Raw genomic sequence first — 21570 nt, forward strand, 5'->3', positions numbered from 1 at the left:
AGCGCCATATCTAGCTAACATAAGCCACTCTAAAGCGCTTTACAGTACATAGATAAACACTTTTATACAGTCAATACGATTAGCATATATAGTAATCAATACAATATACAGAATTCGCAGGAGCTGCCTTATCAGGCGCTACTATTCCTATGCCACCTGGCTAATATCTCCCTATGTGTGTATGCCTGTGTGTGTGCTGGAGATGTATTGTGTTCTGTTTGTAGTGGGACCGTGCTTCCAACGATATCGTTTATAGTGCTACCTCACTTGAATGCTACAGCACAGATACCGCAACACCCACCCCAGACCATTGTATACTCCACCTGGTTGTTGGAGTTGTTTGAACATTAATGAACATTAAGATATCATAACTTGACTGGGGATTTTACTTTAAGCAATAAAACTCCCTTCGTAGGATTTTTCATCTTATTTATAAAAGGAAGAATGTTCTATAGTTGAACTCTTCTTCGTGATTATAGCTGAAGCAGTGGTACCATGTACCATGAACCTTAAATAAAATAATTAGCGAAAAGGCAAAAAAAAAAAACACTACTTTTTGTCTGTGTGTAGCTGCTTCTTAGCGACAAAGTGTAATTATTGTTCATACACAACATATTAGTAAAAGATTTAAACTTTCTCATAATCTTCTTGAAATCAATTTTACATATTTTTAATTTGATTTTGCGCATGTGCAAACAGATTTTTCATATCTTCGTCTGTAAAACCCTGAAGTTGTAGCCATTGAAGAGCCTTGCTTTCGATCAGCGACCACTCTTCTTTGTTTAACGATTCTTTCAGGTGAAGCCATGCCAGTGCAAGACAGGTCGCCCATGCATTTAGATTCTGAAAGAAATTTAAATATATGATTTCTATAATTGCAATATAAAAATTCCGTTGATAAAAGCTTGAAATATAAGCTTTAATTTGGAAGTCAGAGCATAGTATGCAAGTTAATTATACGCAGAGTTTGCCCAGCTTTGCTTTACTACACTTATTTGTACAAATGTACAAAGTTTAATAAACATTTAAGGATATCTAAGCAAGTGGTATTGGAACCAAAATTAGGACTGGCGCTTTCCGTGCCTTTATGCCTCCCGTAAATACTTTGACAGACGTATGAATTGTGAAGGACATTGATGTGAATAAGCATATAGGAAACGTAAAACACAACATCAAGTCAGCTGTGGTAGCAGATATCCCGGAATATGTCAAATGGAACATTTTATTGTTGGCATGAGAACATGGTGAATAATCACTGCATCTTAAATGCAAATTTCGATATAGCTGCTCCCAAGGATATCATTTTTCTAAAATCATTATCGGATTTACCACTTGATAAATGAGTTTCAAAAAGGATAAATAAAACAAAATAAATAATGAACAAGAGGTCCAGAGGGCCTTATCGCTCACCTTGGTCTGGGTGCCCAGTAATGGTATATATGGCTATGGAATAGGGATCTTAAACGTTTCAAACTTATGGCACACAAATTAAGTCCCTCGGGCTGGAGCTAGATCCAATATTTAATTCTAATATCATGACTGTGTTCGTCTCTTGATGCCAAGCGATGGCATATGTTTTGAAGGGGTTTGGAATCACAACCATTGAAAAGGTTTTGACCAGAGAACGAGTTCGTAGGTGTAGGGCCAGACCCCAGAGTCGATTCTAATAGCATACTTGCGTTCGTGTCTGGGTGCCAAGCAATGCAATATAAATACCCGGTTGTAATTGAACCGTGGCTAATGTTATCCATACATTGCGATCCAGGATCTCATATCATCAATAGATGATTTATCATTTTGACCATGTCGGGAAGGCTGTTGACCACTTCAACATCGAAATTTTGTTTTTAAAAAGATTAGGTGATGAATTGGTTGGTTGAAGCTGTGGATATTTATAGGCTAGGCGATTAATCGCCAACGATTGTGAGTTCAAGGCCCGGACAGGGCGTGAGTCTTAAAATTGTCTTCCTTCATCACTTGTGTTTCTATGGCATTCAACTAATATATGTTTTAAAATTGATGTGTACACACTTGCCTTTCTGCGTATAAGTATATTTGCAAACTATATTCAAGATGAATTGTTTTTTCATAATGAAACGAAAGTACGAAATAAAGAACCAGTGCATTACTGTACCTGAATTTGTGAACTCTGCTGAAGACCCTCACTTGTAGTCCCAAGGAAATTGGCAAATTCGTCACTCAGTGCCCAAGACCCGTCGAAACCTTGCATAAGGACCAGTTTCGTTTTCTCAGAAAGTGGCTGAGGAGCAGAATTCTGGAGAGGTGTTCCTAAATAAATTTTATGAATATCTTATATATTTTGTGCATCTTTGTGCGCCAGCTCAATTTTGCAAATAACTTGAATTTGAAAGAACTATAAACTACCTTTCCTAGTAAAACGTTCTTTTTATTTTATTGTTTCTCTAAGATGTTAATAAATGTCATTTTAAATCATAAAATCTGCGCGTTAAATTTATCATAGTGAAGCATTTCTCCAAAACAACATTTGTTATACATACATACCAGGAGCTTTTTTCGATCCTTAAGCTATTAAATGTTTTGAACAGCCGTTGCCTGCATTATTTCAAAAGCAAAACATGAACTGGTAAAAAATAAGAACAACTTTATGTAAGAATTCTATCAGGAAACAGTAACTATTTTACCTCTACCGAACATAAGTCCTCCAGACGATCCGCAGTTTTGTTGTTGTGCTCCAAATGAGGCAGAGCTTTGTAGTGACCCCCCAAATCCGGCAAAGGTTTGTTGGGGTGCTCCAAATGTTGAGGAGGTGGGGGCAGGCTTTGCAAACAAATTCGACGCAATGTTTCCTGAACTTCCTATTATTACTTTAGATTTAGATGCTGCTGCTCCGAACATGCCGCCAAAGCATCTAGCATTGTCTATAGGCTTCGAACCGAACATTGCCTGGGTTATTCCACCATGCCTATTGCTTGATCCAAACTGGGGACTTGGTTTGCATCCAAATAATCCATAGGACGGGCCCCCCGTTACACTTGCTCCAAACATTCCACTCCGACCCGAGCTTGCTCCAAACATTCCGCCCCCACCCGAACTTGCTCCAAATCCGCCCCCACCCGAACTTGCTCCAAACCATCCTCCTTGATGTGTTCTTCTTTCGACAACGCCCTGTAAAACAAAAAGTGTACATTGTACTAGACAATGTTCGAATGCTCTGACTGGTGAATGGTATAATTGTAGATAATTAATAAATATACACGTTGTAAGAAAACACAGGGGTCACCCTGTAAACTACGTATTTTCATACTGATGTAAAATTTCGTTCTCGAAGCTATCAGGCGCTCACAATATCTGGTTAAGATAGAAAAACTGCAAACAATCAATATGTATCGAACAAGTATGAATTTTAAAAAAACGGAAACAACTGGTAAAAAATGGTAAAATCTAGATCATAGATCAACGGTCGATTTGAATCACTTTGCATAACAAAGAACATTTACATGTGAGACCGAGGACAGATAAGTAAAATCACAGATGTATAATTTATAATTTATAACTTATGCAAACACATGTCGACGGTTTCAGGAATCATCTTTTTTTACTAGAATTACATTTTTTTTTATATTATACATGATAATTTAATAAAAACAAATACTTCTTTAGTTATATTGTTTCATATTGTGTTTAGTTTTGTTCAAATTTTACGCGTATAAGTGTTTGTGTTCATTTAAAAAATATTGATTCATATAGACTTACCTGTGGAAGTAGCACCTTGCTGAGTTTGTCAACTCCGACAAAGGCTGTGTACTTTGAGATGACATTTGTGGCCGTACTCACAAGTACAATCTTATTTTGGTTGTCAGTAGTGGCTTTCCGATTCATGTCACCTGATAAATGATGTAATTATATAGTTATTACAATGAATCAATTAGGTCAAATAGATCTGTTTAAATTGGTAATTACATCTTTTTAAAATCACGTTGTTTAGTAAAAAATCTAGACCTGTAAGTCAACGGCTAACTGGTACCCCCGCTCCAATATAAACCAGAACTGTAAGCTAAAGGCTTACTAAGGCAAAGCATTGCAAAGCAATCTATCAGCCTCCTACCAGTAATGATTTTTTTTATTGGCTGAGCTCTACACTTATTTAAGTATTTATGTCACTTACATACTTCTTTACTCCTTCTCAATGCCAAAACATACTTGCAAACCAAATCTTGTTAGCCTAGATGAAAGAGTTTTGCTGAAATCGTCATAGTAATTAAGGAAGAGATGTCAGGACAAATATTTTTAACAAAGGGCCATAACCCCTTAAAAAGGATCGAAATAAAAAAATACTACCCTGATGCACGACATCAGGGGATATTTACTATATTTGTAAACTTTCATTGAAATTATTTAGGAGGCAGACAAAAGTTTTTTCAACACAGGGTCATAACTCCTTTTAAAAGGGTCGAAATGAAAAAGTAATTACTTGGAATAGAAACAAGAGGCCCAATGGTCTTAGCGGTCACCTTAGTTATAGCATAGGTACTGGTAGCTCAATTTCATTATTGAGATGTGATGTGGAAATCAACATGTTAACAAAGTGAAACACAATACTTGTCATGTCACCATAGGATAAGAACTCTAAAAACTATTCAAATACATTATTTTGCTATTGAAAAATATAATATCTATTGTTATTTAGCCAATTTCCCTCTCTGGCCAACCTCTGGGGTAGGACAGGATATTAGTTTCTGATACTATTTGATTTCAATTTCATTATAACTATTTCAACCAAGTTTGAATTATTTCTTGCTGAAAAAGGACAAGATATAGTCAGATGACCAAAGGGTAATATAACTAACAGTTTATATAATGAACCAAGGGCATTTCAATCCAAAAAAAGAAATTTGAGTCTTCTACCATCTGAGTGCAGAGGTTTTTTAAATATCAGTCATTTTCCCCTTTTTGGCCCCACCCCTCCAGCCCCTGGGACAAGGACTGATCTTTTTTCAAATCGGTAATGCACATAAGGATCTTTCTATCCACGAAGAGTATTTGTTTGTAACACATCTGAGTCTGATGAAGAAGATTTTTGAACTTTTTAACCATTTAACCCATTCGGGCCCCACCGTTCCAGCCCCTGGGGATGGGGCAGGATCTGATTTTCTTCTACCATCTAATTGCCATCTGGCATCATAATCATTCTAACCAAGTATTAATAATTTCCAGGTAACAATTGACAAAATATGCAAAAAAGTGTTATTTCCCTATATAAACTATAGTAAACTTGACTCCTCCCCAAGGGAGAACGGATAACACGGGATAACTGTAATTTACTATTTTTATAAAGCCCCTGATGATCTTTCTAACCATGCAGAGAAACTGACTGTAGTACATCTGGGTCTCAAGAAGAAGATTTTTTAAATATTGGTTACTTTTCCCTTTGGGGCCCCACCCTGGCCCCTGGGGTTGGGATAGGAATTGATCTTCTGGTTGAAAATGTAAAAAGTTTACGCACGACGGACGAAAGACGACGCACGACGCACGACGGACAACGGACGACGCACGATGCACGACGGACAACGACGGACAAAATGCGATCAGAATAGGTCACTTGAGCAAAGCTCAGGTGACCTAAAAATGGGACAGTTGCCATATTTGTAAACTTTCTTTGAAATTGGACCAGCAGATTAGGAGAAGTTTGTCAGGACAAAGATTTTTCAACAAAGGGCCATAACTCCATAAAAAATGGTTGGAACAAAATACATGGATGCACAAATTTAGGTAGTAGTTAGCATATCTAAACACTTTCGTTGAAATCGGCCCCATATGTTTGGAGGAGTTGTCTGGAGAAATATTTTTCAACAAAGGGCCATTACTCCGTAAAAAAGTGTTGAATTGAAGACATAATACCTGGATGCAAAACATCCGGTGATAGTTACAAATGTATCATATCTGGAAACTTTCATTGAAATTGGACCAGCAGATTAGGAGAAGTTTGTCAGGACAAAGATTTTTCAACAAAGGGCCATAACTCCATAAAAAATGGTTGGAACAAAATACATGGATGCACAAATTTAGGTAGTAGTTAGCATATCTAAACACTTTCGTTGAAATCGGCCCCATAGATTTGTAGGAGTTGTCCGGACAAGGATTTTGCAACAAAGGGCCATAACTTTAAAAAAGGGATAGAATGAAAATATCATAGGAAGTTTTTGTGCTGTAGCCCAATTTCTTATTCCAGTGATACATTTTTGAATAATTATATTATATAAATGACCTGCAAGAATTTGGGAGTCTTAGGGCTGAATACCATTTTTTGACCATGTAACATGAATTTAAGCCAGCGGTAAGAAAGTAGGTCTGAGCACAGAATCAATGCACAACTTCATGTGGTAGTTATCATATCTGGAAAGTTTCGTTGAAATCGATGCAAAACTTTAGAAGCAGTTGACAGGACAAATTTTTTCTACGAACAGACGATCGGACGGACTGACAAGCTGATTCCAGTATACCCCCTAACTTCGTTGCGGGGGGTATACTGATAACCCAATAGTAGCATGTTGATTTTTGCCGATCCATGAGTTTATCTCATTAAAGAAAATCATTTCTTTTTTCGATATGAGTGATTTGAGTTAAAGGCAGTATGAACATACGTCATCTGTAATTGAACGCACTTAAATCTTAACTATATATAACATACACATTTTTTTCAATTTAAACAGCAAATATTACTGATATCGTTGAGATAAAGATATATAGCTATGCTATTTATTGGAGGACATATTGAAGGATACAAAAAAACTTACGTGTCGCTGATTCTTCATCTTCAAGCTCCTGTATGAGAGCTTTGGCTGTGAGCCTGTGAACAGGAAGTGACGTATCCAGATTTTGTTGTTGATGTTGTCCCTGGAAAGCTAGTTTGTGCTCAAAAATCTGATTTTCAATGACACCTCGTAAAATGATGTTCCCTTGTATGCTTTCCTGTAATATAAAACCTTACTCTGCAACTTTTGTGGGTTTTTTTATTTGCCAATCAACTGAGAAGTTATCACATTAACCGAGCTATAACGTTACTTCTACTCGGAATAATGTATTTTGTTACAAAAGCGACGACATCTTTTTAAACATTTAATTAAATGACAGATTCCCTTTTTGTGGCAGTTTTCGATATGTCTGTCTTTCTGTGTTTATGTAAACTGAAAGTTTCATAAACTAACATACAAGAAAAAATATGCCTACATATTTGAATTATAAAAAAATGGTATATTATAATTGAAATTAGTATTCCATTGCATTATCAGTGGAATTATCAGTGGATTATCGCTACATATGAAAATAATTATCAATTCATTTTTCAAAAAAAAACAAAAAAACATAGACATTTTATGCTTATTTTATTAACCTCCCAATGTTAAGAATTTAATGAATGTAGTTTTAAATAATATAAGATAAGATTTGAAGTCGTTAATGAACATATTTGAAAATATTGAAACAAAAGTGACCAGCAGTGTCACTTACCATCGACTCTGATCCTTTCAACACCGCGTACATAATAAATTCCTCTCCGCTGAATAACGAAGGACAATCGTTTGGGACTATCGATCCAGTCACTTCCGGCGGAAGTTCTAAATCAACCTGTATGTTGGTAACCACTGATTGCATGGCACTCTTTAGAAGTGAAACCACCTGTAACCGGAAGTGAACAATAAACACATCATTATGATTGAGCAATTACGTGATTACACAACTGGTAACCTTTAGAACCCCATACTTGTAGAGGCCATGTGTTCTTTAGTACGTTTTTGGTTAAATTCAATGAAAGTCTGAAAATGACTGAGTAACTGGACAATATATTGAGGTTTATGGAAATAAACCTAATCTCGTAATCATCTCAATATATCTCATCTCATTTTCTCAAGGGAAATATGCTATTTCTTTGTGTGGTATGTTATGTTATATTTGTTAATTAGGTTCTTGCTTGGTTGACTTGATATTGCTTGTATTTGACCTAGATTCACATTGCATGTGTGGTTGATGATTAGAAGACGTTTACCATTCTGATTCCACTTACACTTTTTCAAGAGTCCCCATATAAATTTTTCATATGTTCGTATTTTGCCCTAGTTTAATCACTTTGGAGTTCAAAGTGAAGTATGGTTGACACTTCTGTATCAGATTTTCTCTAAGAAAATAATCAGCTGTTGCTATTATCTAAATGATTATTGAAGTATATATGATTTTTTTTTCTTTTTCTATTCCTCTTCTTCTTTAATAACAACAATAACTCCTTTGGAAGCAATATTTCTTCAGACATTTAATGACTGAACACTCAATGACTCAGTGCTCTAACTCAAATAGTTAGCCTTGTCCTCTATAACAACGGATTGACCAGGGTACATATAGTTAACTATGATCTATACAAGCTAATATCCTGCCGAATAATAAGCCTTTCTAGATTTTCATTTCAGAATATTTATTGTTCAGATCTTAGATACAAAGGAATTGGGCAACAGGCAAAGCCTAGATCACACAAGATGCTCAAGTACAGCAATCATTTTTGGCACAAAGAGGTATACGTAGTTTTATTCTCTTTCCAAATATACTTCTTCACAAATATGTCGTGAGAAACGACATCCGAAGAACATATTGTTAACTTTTACAAAGTCAGTGTGACAAGTTATACCTTTGTCTGCAATCTGTCGTTTCCCTTAACAAACTCAGCACGGCCTTTCCCTGCTTTGGCTAGTCCTTTTACCAATGCTGTCGACACACCTTCGCCGATTCCCACGGAAAACATCCTGAGGTGATATTAGATAGGAAAGTAACACACAAGTCAATCAAACGATATAAATATGACGACTTTTTTGTTCTCTGAATTAAAAAGTAGATGAATTTGTTTCATTATCTCCTGCGTGTTTACAACAATAACACAACAACACTCCATGGAGAAGAGCGTCTGTTTATATTTTAGCTCCACTGGCATTTCGATGAAGACGACAGGGGTATTATTCATGACAAATGGGACTGATGGTAGTTGGTAGTCGTGAAAAAGGCCATCACATAATTAACTCCTCTCTGTATCTATTCTGTATTCTATTGAGTCGCACACACTAACCACTGTGTCATAAAATTAAATATCGTGTTAGTGAGGGCTGATTTCACCCACCGACTTAAACAAATAAAACGATAACTGTAGAGGATTCTAACCTGGTAGTTTGGGCGTTCCTCCGGACGAGATTCAGACAATCAGTGACATTCCATACTTCTCCATCCGTCAACAGGATCACCTTTAATACAACAAAACATGCCATACTTGCCTAATTCGGCTGTTGAAACCAACTCCTTGTTATCAAGTAATGTGCCAACAGCCTTAACTGCAAATACATTAACTAAACAAATTATATCTATATGTCGTAATATTTGGTCATTTAATCCGACGCTCCTTTTATTACCAGAGACACTGCAATACTAGTATCTAATATAAAAAATATATATATTAGAATATTGCCAGCGACCTCCTCATGACAAGATGTATCAAATGTTGGTTATCCGTCAGAAAGGGCACGGGATGCAGCGGCTTTTGAAATGCATATTCCTGAATTTGGTATTTGGAATTGTTAGACGCGGTTTGTAGTAATATGTACCTGTCGGGGATGACCGGGGAGGCAGGGCTTTGAATACATATCCTCCAATGGTTTCAGTATCTCTGTACCGCCCATATCTGCTTCCATTTTCTGTACATAGTCCAGGGCGTACGTCATACTCTGCTCATTATACTGCACACTGCAGGCGGAATCTCTGTAACCATTGACTTTTAATTAAACAACAGGTTTAACAGAAGAAAACATCCTTTTTATTGCTGTTGAGATATTTAACGCAATGCATGGAATAATTTTATGTATTTTTTCTTCAAAAACTCATATCTAGGATAAACAACTATGTTTAAGGACCTGTTAATAAGATGCTTTACAGCTGCGAACGGAGGCGTACTCACTTGTCGAAGAGGATGTGAAAGTAGTTCCCAAAGCTATAAACGTTGAAAAAACATCCAACAGGGAGACTCTTGATCATCAGGAGAAGGGTATCCCGTGCGCTCTCTATCCTATTGTCATTGGCCATACTACCTGAAATATAACATTAGAAATATTATATCAGATTTTTAGTCGTACTCTGTATCAAATATTTTTGCATTGCTAAGAGTCTTATAGACGTTGTACTGTCGTACACAATACATGTTACTCTTTATCTTAAAATACTCTATCCTTAATTAAAATATCTCAGGGAAGTTATTTTCTTCCTCTAATTTCTATACACCAAATGAGTTTTATGTTCCGAAATGCTCCTATTATTCGGAATTTCTTTTTTTATATTGATGTACGCACTACTACCTTAAAGAGCATTCGAACTTTCTGTATCGTATTGTTTAATCAGGTCTGGGATTCAACGTTATCCAATCACAGCAGGAATACCAATACCTTTTTGTTTTTCGTATTGCCTTAATAAATAAAGCATATTAACAAATTCACCGTTACCTGGTAATTCACGAATGTAGCATATTTTTCGGATGTTTTAACGAGTGCGGGGAGGGAGAAAATGTAACCTTGATATTAAATGCGCGTACAACGTTTGATGATATTCAACGAAGAACCCTTAAAATTTCTGTTAATTGCATTTTCCTGAACCGTAGAAGATTGCTCGATCCATCAGAAATGACATTGTGATGGGATATATGATTGCTTGTTATAATCATACAATGCAGTTAGCGAAGATATCACAGTTATATTTCCCCCTTATATGGCGGAAACTTATCAATAATATTTGTTTTCACTTTCAAAATTATATTTATAACATTATTAGTTATATAAGAAATTGCGTTTGCATTTAAACTGGAAAATTCTTAAAGATAATTTGCCGGAAATATCACATTTAAAACGCCTTTGCAGTGAAATAAAGGACGACACAGCTGTACGATATAGTGTAAGTCGATCTGGCAGACAGTATACATAACCTGATTCTTAAAGGTGCAGTAACCTGTGTACATTTCTCGGTCTTTATAATTCCAACATTTGTCCAATTATTGTTTGCAATACATAGGGGTTAAGGGATAAATCAAGGGAGAACAATCAAAGTTTTGTTCTAAAAGGGAATTACCTTTTCGTAAAGCAATATGGCTAATATACTGGGAGGTGTGACACTGTACATCATGGTTGACCAGTACTATATTATCATACACTATTCTGCCTGAGAGACAGTGGCAGCATTTCTTTTGAAATCTTACTTCCCTACGTTTTCATTCCATAACATATGACATACAGAAACTATAAATTCCAAATTCATTATCTTAATTTTTGAAATATTATCGTAATTATTAAAAATGAGTGCTGGGAACAAATGATTTCATCACAATATATTTCCAAACATTGACAGATTGCAACATTCTTGTACCGTCTGTAACAATAGTTAAAAACATTTTCGTACCGTCTGTAACAATAATTTAAAACATTCTTGTACCGTCTATAACAATAGTTAAAAACATTCTTGTACAGTCTGTAACAATAGTTAAAAACATTCTTGTTCCGTCTGTTACAATAGTTAAAAACATTCTTGTACCGTCTATAACAATAGTTAAAAATATTCTTGTTCCGTCTGTAACAATAGTTAAAAACATTATTGTACCGTCTGTAACAATAGTTAAAAACATTCTTGTTCCGTCTGTAACAATAGTTTAAAACATTCTTGTACCGTCTGGAACAATAGTTAAAAACATTCTTGTACAGTCTGTAACAATAGTTAAAAACATTATTGTACCGTCTGTAACAATAGTTACACACATTCTTCTACCGTCTGTAACAATAGTTTAGAACATTCTTGTACCGTCTGTAAAAATAGTTAAAAACATTCTTGTTCCGTCTGTTACAATAGTTAAAAACATTCTTGTTCCGTCTGTAACAATAGTTAAAAACATTTTCGTACCGTCTGTAACAATAGTTACACACATTCTTCTACCGTCTGTAACAATAGTTTAAAACATTTTTGTACCGTCTGTAACAATAGTAAAAAACATTCTTGTACCGTCTATAACAATATTTAAAAACATTCTTGTACCGTCTATAACAATATTTAAAAACATTCTTGTACCGTCTATAACAATAGTTAAAAACATTCTTGTTCCGTCTGTTACAATAGTTAAAAACATTCTTGTACCGTCTGGAACAATAGTTAAAAACATTCTTGTACAGTCTGTAACAATAGTTAAAAACATTTTTGTACCGTCTGTAACAATAGGTAAAAACATTCTTGTACCGTCTGTACCAATAGTTAAAAACATTCTTGTTCCGTCTGTAACAATAGTTAAAAACATTTTCGTTCCGTCTGTAACAATAGTTAAAAGCATTCTTGTACCGTCTGTAACAATAGTTTAGAACATTCTTGTACCGTCTGTAAAAATAGTTAAAAACATTCTTGTTCCGTCTGTTACAATAGTTAAAAACATTCTTGTTCCGTCTGTTACAATAGTTAAAAACATTCTTGTACCGTCTGTAACAATAGTTAAAAACATTCTTGTACAATTCTAAATAAACACACACACATCTTTATAAAGTCATTTGCATAGTTGTACGCTTCACATTCACACATTTTTCCGTGGGAAAAATCTCAGTATTACTGATATAATACAGATGACGACCGTCTATATATGTCAAGGACAGATCTGAAAGCAGATAGATATATCCGGGTGTCAAATTAGAGAACTTTTCTCTTCCTCTATAATTATTTCAAGTTATTCTCCAAGTAAAACTGATAGAATTTATTAACAGGTTTTGCAAACTTACCTGACCTGTCGATGATGAAAATAAATTCTCCACACGTTCTTGTGAACTTAGAGTCGATCTCCGGATAGAAGCTGAGCATCAACACGTCCATGTTAAGCATCCCTTTGTCTTGAGAAAAAAAGTAACTTTAAATATATTGTTGTGAAAATTGTTTATTTTAGACAAAATCAACGCATGTGCGTGTATTATGGTGGACAATATTACGAGGGTAAGAAAATGTTGGACAAATCAATTAACGAAGGCCGGTTGACGCCTTTTCGAATCCCTAGTTATATATATTCCACCTTAATATACAAACATCATATGTTGATTATATCTATTCTGCCAAGTAAAATGTAATGAAAGTCTTTCCGTGTATACCTCAGTGTCCATTCGCCTTTGATAAGCAAGGTGACCTAGATAATCTATCATTTGAATAAGGCTGTTCTTTGAGCGCTGTCATTAATCACGTGATGCCCTTATGTCTTCATTTCACAAGCTGTGCGTTTTTAACCGTGTTGACAGAAATGTCATTCGGTAGTGTCCAATAGGAGTGTCCTACATGAGTATTAAATCGGAAACGTCACACAGAGCCATTTCACCGAAATCTCACAACGATCACACGTGACCATAAACACGGAGAGATCGCATAGAGCCAAACAACTATACTGATCTAAATATTGAGGAAGATATGCCTGTGTTCAGAATAAACTAAGTCAAGTATATTCTCTATAAACTTCTCATAACAAGGATATGTAATAAGATGTATACAGGTACATGGCACGTGCACAATCAGATTGCATTGTATGGCGTGATATTGATTTTCAAAGATAGCCAACCGAAGAGTAGATCCACCCTTAACGCCTACATATACTTTACCACTAAGATTCCTCTCGATTTCTTCCTTTTTTATGACGACCATAGGTATTATGTATCAGTGGATATTATAAATGGCGTGTCGAAAATAAATAAAAGATAACTACCTGTGGTTCGTCTTTTGCAATTTACCTGGACTTCTGGTCCCTCGTTCCAATATAGCTTGCGGTTGGTGCATATCCTGGTACAAAATCATTATGGAAATATCATGATCAAGTTGGGTACCTCCATTAAACCGGATACTAGCCTGAGGATAGAAAAATCAGCGTAAATATAGCCTGTGGATAGCAAAATCAGCGTAAATATAGCCTGAGGATAGAAAAAATCAGCGTAAATATAGCCTGAGGATAGAAAAATCAGCCTAAATATAGCCTGTGGATAGCAAAATCAGCGTAAATATAGCCTGAGGATAGAAAACTCAGCGTAAATATATATTTAAATAATTTTACAATAATTGTGACACAAATTATAACATCTAATGTAAATCACTCTTGCTAGACGGGTGAAAGCGCGCAAGGGGTTTTGATGTGGGAAGGAGCCGGAGTACCTGCAGAAAACCAATTCCTATTCACGGCCGATATGGGAATCGAACCCCGACGATCTTTGTGAAAGTCGAGTGCGCTACCCACTGCGTCACCAGAATACCCATAAAATCCACAAATATACGAAATTCTGTATATAGAAAAAATATCATGGCACTATGTTGAGGTCGCAGTGAACAGTAGAAATGATTTGCCCTAAAAACAAAGGGCATGTTTGTCATATGTATATGGATAGTGGTTTCATCATGTACAACACACTTACACATAGGTATGTTTTTAAAACTACATTATAAATATAAAAAAATCACCCAAAATTTGACCTTTGTTTCAATATCTATGTGCTGAATACAAAAATAGACTCCATGTAAATCTAGCTTTGTAAATGATTTGTAAAGACCAAAACGGTATCAGCCTAACGATTGGTCAGATATTTTTACCCGGTAAAAAACCTGACCAACCGTTAGGCTGATACTAGTCCTTTGAATATTACAGAGAAGCGACACCCGACTTCAAAGCCAGTCAACGTTTCCGTTACGCGAGCGACATATTCTGTTGATGTACAACAGAGGATCAAACTAGTCTTCTTGTTTCATCCACAAAGGAGACGCACACTGAACCTTCAGATGATGTTATGTCAATTAAATGAGCTATCCTGTTATATCAAATAAGTCAATGCTATAGTAAGCAGGTTAATATGTTCACACACTTTCCACACATGGTCGTTATTGCCAGGGGACAGTTGTAACTGGTCTTTCTCCGAAACGATGCTTGAGATTTTTTGCTGGCTCTGCACGGTAATATCTAGACTCATTGCGTAACTTCCGGGATTGATGCAGACGACATCTGTTCGGGTATTGACCGGTCCTAGAAAAGAACAATTCCAAGAATGATCCGATAAAAAATATATAGGGCGTACATATTGTCTGAACAGGATAACAAAGAAAGGATTCAAAACTCACGAAATATTTTATCAAAAGTTGTTGACTCATGTATTTTATTTCCGCTTTTCAATGTTTGAATTTCATATTATATTTAGGAACTTACAAATTCGAATTAACTATTTTAAACGTCTATTTTAAACTTTTTTCCCAAAATTTTCAGAAATATTTGTTCAAATATAATTCTGAAACCTGTGCTTAGGTTATCTACCTTGCTTTTTTTTTTTGCCAAAGCATTAAACTTTTCGAAGTCTTTTCTTGGCAAAATGTTTTGGTAGGAAGCAAGGTCTGCAAATCATGTGTCTTCATTTTATGACCGACGAGATGATGGATTCGTCACCTTCTGAAAATTGTTCTCTCCATGTTAGGATGGATTAAGATCATTTAGAAATATATACATATGGATCATGAAAGAAATAAGACGCAAAAATTGAATATTGTTTTATCTCTTTTGTATACGATAATCTGAGAGTTTCTCGTCCACTCTCATCGGAGCAAACATCTACATGGGAGCAAGAGATGTACACTTACCTGTGGTGTGTTGAGTCCCGTCTCACGGATTGAGTACAGTTGGTACACAATTAAACATTTACCTGTGTTGTGTTTTTGTCCTGTATCTTGGATTGAGTACGGTCGGTACACGATTAAACACTTACCTGTGTTGTGTTCTGTCACGTATTACGGATAGAGTACTGTTGGTACGTGATTATACACTTACATGTATTGTGTTCTGTCCCGTATCACAAATTGAGTACGGTCAGTACACGATTAAACACTTACCCGTTGTGTTCTGTCACGTATCACGGATTGAGTACGGTCGGTACACGGTTAGACACTTTCGTGTATTGTTTTCTATCCCGTATCACAGATTGAACGGTCAGTATTTGATTAAACACTTACCTGGGTTGTATTCTATCCTGTATCACGTATTGAGTACGGTCGGTACGTGATTAAACACTTACCTGTGATGTGTTCTATCCTGTATCACAGATTGAACGGTCAGTATGTGATTTAACACTTTCCTGTGTTGTGTTCTGTCACGTATCACAGATTGAGAACGGTCGGTACTCGATTAGACTCTTTCATTTATTGTGTTCTATCCCATATCACAGATTGAACGGTCAGTATTTGATTAAACACTTACCTGTGATGTGTTCTATCCTGCATCACAGATTGAACGGTCAGTACGTGATTAAACACTTACCTGTGTTGTGTTCTGTCACGTATTACGGATAGAGTACTGTTGGTACGTGATTATACACTTACATGTATTGTGTTCTGTCCCGTATCACAGATTGAGTACGGTCGGTACACGATTTAAAACTTACCAGTGTTGTGTTCTATCCTGTATCACGGATTGAGTACGGACGGTACACGATTAAACACTTACCCGTTGTGTTTTGCCACGTATCACGGATTGAGTACGGGCGGTACACGATTAAACACTTACCTGTGTTGTGTTCTACCCTGTTTCACAGATTAAACAGTCGGTACCCGATTAAACACGTGCCTTGGTTGTGTTCTGTCACGAATCACGGATTGAGTACGGTCGGTTCACGATTAAACACGTGCCTTGGTTGTGCTCTGTCACGTATCACAGATTGAGTACGGACGGTACACGATTAAACACTTACCCGTTGTGTTTTGCCACGTATCACGGATTGAGTACGGTCGGTTCACGATTAAACACGTGCCTTGGTTGTGCTCTGTCACGTATCACAGATTGAGTACGGACGGTACACGATTAAACACTTACCCGTTGTGTTTTGCCACGTATCACGGATTGAGTACGGGCGGTACACGATTAAACACTTACCTGTGTTGTGTTCTGTCACGTATCACAGATTGAGGACGGTCGGTACACGATTAAACACGTGCCTTGGTTGCGTTCTGTCACGTATCACGGATTGAGTACGGGCGGTACACGATTAAACACTTACCTGTGTTTTTTTCGGTCACGTATCACGGATTGAGTACGGTCGGGACACGATTAAACACTTACCCGTTGTGTTTTGCCACGTATCACGGATTGAGTACGGTCGGTTCACGATTAAACACTTGCCTTGATTGTGTTCTGTCACGTATCACAGATTGAACGGTCAGTATGTGATTAAACACTTACCTGTCTTGTGTTCTATCCTGTTTCACAGATTAAACAGTCGGTACCCGATTAAACACGTGCCTTGGTTGTGTTCTGTCTCGTATCACGGATTGAGTACGGTCAGTACACGATTAAACACTTACCCGTTGTGTTCTAGCCAGTTTCACAGATTAAACAGTCGGTACACGCTTAAACACGTGCCTTGGTTGTGTTCTGTCTCGTATCACGGATTGAGTACGGTCAGTACACGATTTAACACGAGCCTTGGTTGTGTTCTGTCATGTATCACAGATTGAGTACGGTCGGTACACGATTAAACACTTATCCGTTGTGTACTATCCCGTTTCACAGATTAAACAGTCGGTACACGCTTAAACACGTGCCTTGGTTGTGTTCTGTCTCGTATCACGGATTGAGTACGGTCAGTACACGATTTAACACGAGCCTTGGTTGTGTTCTGTCATGTATCACGGATTGAGTACGGTCGGTACCCGATTAAACACGTGCCTTGGTTGTGTTCTGTCTCGTATCACGGATTGAGTACGGTCAGTACACGATTTAACACGAGCCTTGGTTGTGTTCTGTCATGTATCACGGATTGAGTACGGTCGGTACACGATTAAACACTTACCCGTTGTGTTCTGTCACGTATTACGGATTGAGTACGGTCGGTACACGAATTAACACTTACCAGTGTTGTGTTCTATCCTGTATCACGGATTGAGTACGGACGGTACACGATTAAACACTTACCCGTTGTGTTCTGTCACGTATCACAGATTGAGTACGGTCGGTACACGATTTAAAACTTACCAGTGTTGTGTTCTATCCTGTATCACGGATTGAGTACGGTCGGTTCACGATTAAACACGTGCCTTGGTTGTGTTCTGTCACGAATCACGGATTGAGTACGGTCGGTTCACGATTAAACACGTGCCTTGGTTGTGTTCTGTCACGTATCACGGATTGAGTACGGTCAGTACACGATTAAACACTTACCCGTTGTGTTTTGCCACGTATCACGGATTGAGTACGGTCGGTACACGATTAAACACTTACCCGTTGTGTTCTGTCACGTATCACGGATTGAGTACGTCGGTACACGATTTGACACTTACCAGTGTTGTGTTCTGCCCCATATCGCGGATTGAGTACGGTCGGTACACGATTAAACACTTACCCGTTGTGGTCTGTCACGTATCACGGATTGAGTTCGGTCAGTACACGATTAAACACTTCCCCGTTGTGTTCTGTCACGTATCACAGATTGAGGACGGGCGGTACACGATTAAACACTTACCCGCGTTGTGTTCTGCCCCATATCGCGGATTGAGTACGGTCGGTACACGATTAAACACTTACCCGTGTTGTGTTCTGCCCCATATCGCGGATTGAGTACAGTCGGCAGTGTGAACCTTAGAGCACCATTCGGGTCATGCGGGAGTTCAGATACATAACAAATCTTCAGCAGGGCTTTCTCATTGGGTGGAAGGTTTCCAAGGCGACACACAAAGATATCATCTGTATCGTCGTGTTCCTCTAGTAACACAGCCGTCTGCCCAATACTTACAGCCTGTTGGTAGGTGTCACGTGCCTGAAACGGAAACCAGCACAAATGTCACAATAATCCTATTTTTTAAACACAGAAATTATAAATTAGAAAAATCCTTTTGACATGATGATATCGATAGATGTCGATCATGCGCAAATACTCTTCATAGTAACCATATGAGAATTTAAACATGGAAAATTCCTCATTTTTGGAAAATAACATTAAATAGGAAATACGACAGAATATTGAGGTCATGAAAATAAAGAAACAAAAACACCGGAAGTTTGAGTACTGCTCCCTGTAATTGTGTATGAACATTAACTTGAAATGTCTCATTTTTCGAATAAAAATGATTGTCTAGTCTAACGAGGTTTCTATACGTTGATAAAAGAACAAGAACAGTAAATGTAATATTGCATATAACTAGCGGGTTCGTGAAAAGCATGACGTCCGTGACAATGACAATTGTTTTATTCTCATAAACAATACAGTGTAGTGAATACATATATATAAATGGGTGGCAATAATACATGGTGGAACAGGATGGACATTAGTATTATAAATTAATTATGTCATTAATATTGGTAATACATTTAGCCAATGATGTCAATTCATGTTGTGTTACATAATTGAATAATGTATGATATTTAAATGTGTTTGGTCTTTCATAATAATATCTAATATATGTTTTCGCCTACTATTAAGAATTGGTTGATGTGTACATGTAAACAGATAATGAAATTCGTCGGCAATTTCTCTTAAATAACATAAACTACATAATCTTTTTTCACGTGGTATATTGAACCACCTACCACTTTCAATTGGTAACTTAGTGTTTCATGTTCTAAACTTACTATACGCTTTGGCTAGTTTCGGAGGGATTTCTAGTAAGTACTTTTCTAAACAAAGTTCGAACTTAAATATTCTATAATAGGTTCCTTTCGGAGAAGTATAAATTTCATTTCTCCAGTTTAATATAAATTTTTCTTTTAGTTTATAAAATATGGTACTTTTTAGCCCATGTATACTTCGAAACTCTTGACTATTAAATATATATATCAGACTGCATTCTTCAAAAATACTTTTCATATATCTTAGCCATGATGATTCATAATTTGATAAAATTGCTAACAGTTTATTACTTAATTATTCTGGTTGTTTTTTGTCAATTTAGCCCAAAATCCGACCATTCTTACTTTGACATTAATATCTAGCGGAAACCTTCAAAGTTCTCAGTATATCATAAAGTTCGGTGTAGACGTTTTAACATTAAGTATGTGTTTGCAAAATTTTAAATGTAAACGTTCGATAAGTTTATAGTTACAGAAACCCCAAACTTCAAATCTATATAAAACAATAGGTTTGATGGCTTTGTCAAATATATCAAGTTGACAATCTATTGACAAATTATGATCCCTACATTTGGAAATAGCACCATACATTGCTTTTAAACCTTTACCATACAGTTGTTTAATATTGAACTGTGTCAAACCAGTTTTAGTAAAATAAACCTTAAGATATTTAAAATTCTTAGCTTTTCCTATAACAGTACCGTTGTATGTAAAATTAAGGCCATCAGGAATTCTTTTTCTACCAAATACCATGAGTTTAGATTTGCTGATATTGGCTTAGATGCCATAGGTTGGAATATTCGAAAAATACATCTAATTGCTTTTGCAAATCCTCTGCCGTGTCTGATAGTAGTATAGTGTCATCAGCGTATAGCATAACATAAAGCTTCATATATACATGTAAATCCTCTTCTAGCTGGTCGTTATTTTAGACAGACCTTTACAGTCACGTGATTTCATAAAATCTTCTAAATCATTAAGAAAAAGTGAAAGATGTCGACTGCTGACCGACAAACTTACACAATAGGCTTTTTAAAGACTCAGTTTGATTGAGACTAACTGTGGACCAGTTGTATGGTCATCATCATGAGTGTTCTTTGTTGTTGTCGTTGTTGTTGTTTTGTCAATATTTACATTTGGTGTGGCAAAGCCCTTCTATATTACTACTAAAGAACTGCCAATAGCAGCTTCATCTTATGAGACTATAACTGAAGTTGGTCTTTGCACCTCCGAGCGACTTAACAGTGTCACTACCGAACTTATCGGTATCTTCTGCTTTGATCCCTAACACCAGCTGCCTGTCTCAAGTGTCTGTGAGATCAACAAACAATTTTTCACCAATTCAACCTTCTCCGGTTGCACGATCAACATCAACAACATGCCGGACCGCAAATATAACTCTGACCTGATTACTGCGGGCTTCCGTTGAGTGCGTGCGCCGGATATAGGTCGCAATAAAATAGGAAAATGTTTTACGAAACTTGAATAGTTGCTTACAAAATGTCATTTGTTACTATTTATGAATCGAGAATATGATATATATAAAAATCAAATTCAAATGAATTATGAACGAAAGTTGCGGAGTCTTTTTAATTTTGTATGGGAAATAGCGCATGACGTCAGCTGTTATCTTTGTGCCGTTCTAGATACTAACCTGACCTGACGGTAATAAGCGGGAAATTTGGAAAAGACATTTTTTTTTTGCGAATTCTCATTATGGAAATATAAATATAAGCAATAAACTGCATAGATGTGGCAGACCAACTGGTATAACTGCCACATGTGTCACAGACAAACTTATCATGGTGCGCTAGCGCGCACCATTCAGTTTGTCTGTGACACATGTGGCAGTTATACCAGTTGGTCTGCCACATCTATGCAGTTTATTGCTTATATTTATATTTCCATAATGAGAATTCGCAAAAAAAAAA

The 21570-nt window shown here is 36.6% G+C and overlaps 1 protein-coding gene across 1 annotated transcript in view; it reads right to left on the bottom strand.

The window, feature by feature from the left end:
• Positions 1-265: 265 nt before the first annotated feature.
• LOC110459701 (von Willebrand factor A domain-containing protein 5A-like) overlaps positions 266-21570 on the bottom strand; it is a 25021-nt gene continuing 3716 nt past the window's right edge. The window contains exons 3-16 of the mRNA XM_021512076.1: positions 18599-18830; positions 14904-15061; positions 13788-13902; positions 12801-12908; positions 9965-10094; positions 9615-9768; positions 9178-9257; positions 8654-8768; positions 7489-7656; positions 6777-6951; positions 3736-3866; positions 2664-3147; positions 2135-2289; positions 266-843 (exon numbers count right to left, since the gene is read on the bottom strand). Coding sequence (XP_021367751.1) covers positions 661-843; positions 2135-2289; positions 2664-3147; positions 3736-3866; positions 6777-6951; positions 7489-7656; positions 8654-8768; positions 9178-9257; positions 9615-9768; positions 9965-10094; positions 12801-12908; positions 13788-13902; positions 14904-15061; positions 18599-18830 — 2388 coding nt within the window. The 3' untranslated portion in view covers positions 266-660. The remainder of the gene's footprint in view (positions 844-2134; positions 2290-2663; positions 3148-3735; positions 3867-6776; positions 6952-7488; positions 7657-8653; positions 8769-9177; positions 9258-9614; positions 9769-9964; positions 10095-12800; positions 12909-13787; positions 13903-14903; positions 15062-18598; positions 18831-21570) is intronic.

Source organism: Mizuhopecten yessoensis, unplaced genomic scaffold, assembly GCF_002113885.1.
Source record: "Mizuhopecten yessoensis strain PY_sf001 unplaced genomic scaffold, ASM211388v2 scaffold10185, whole genome shotgun sequence".
NCBI lineage: Eukaryota > Metazoa > Mollusca > Bivalvia > Pectinida > Pectinidae > Mizuhopecten > Mizuhopecten yessoensis.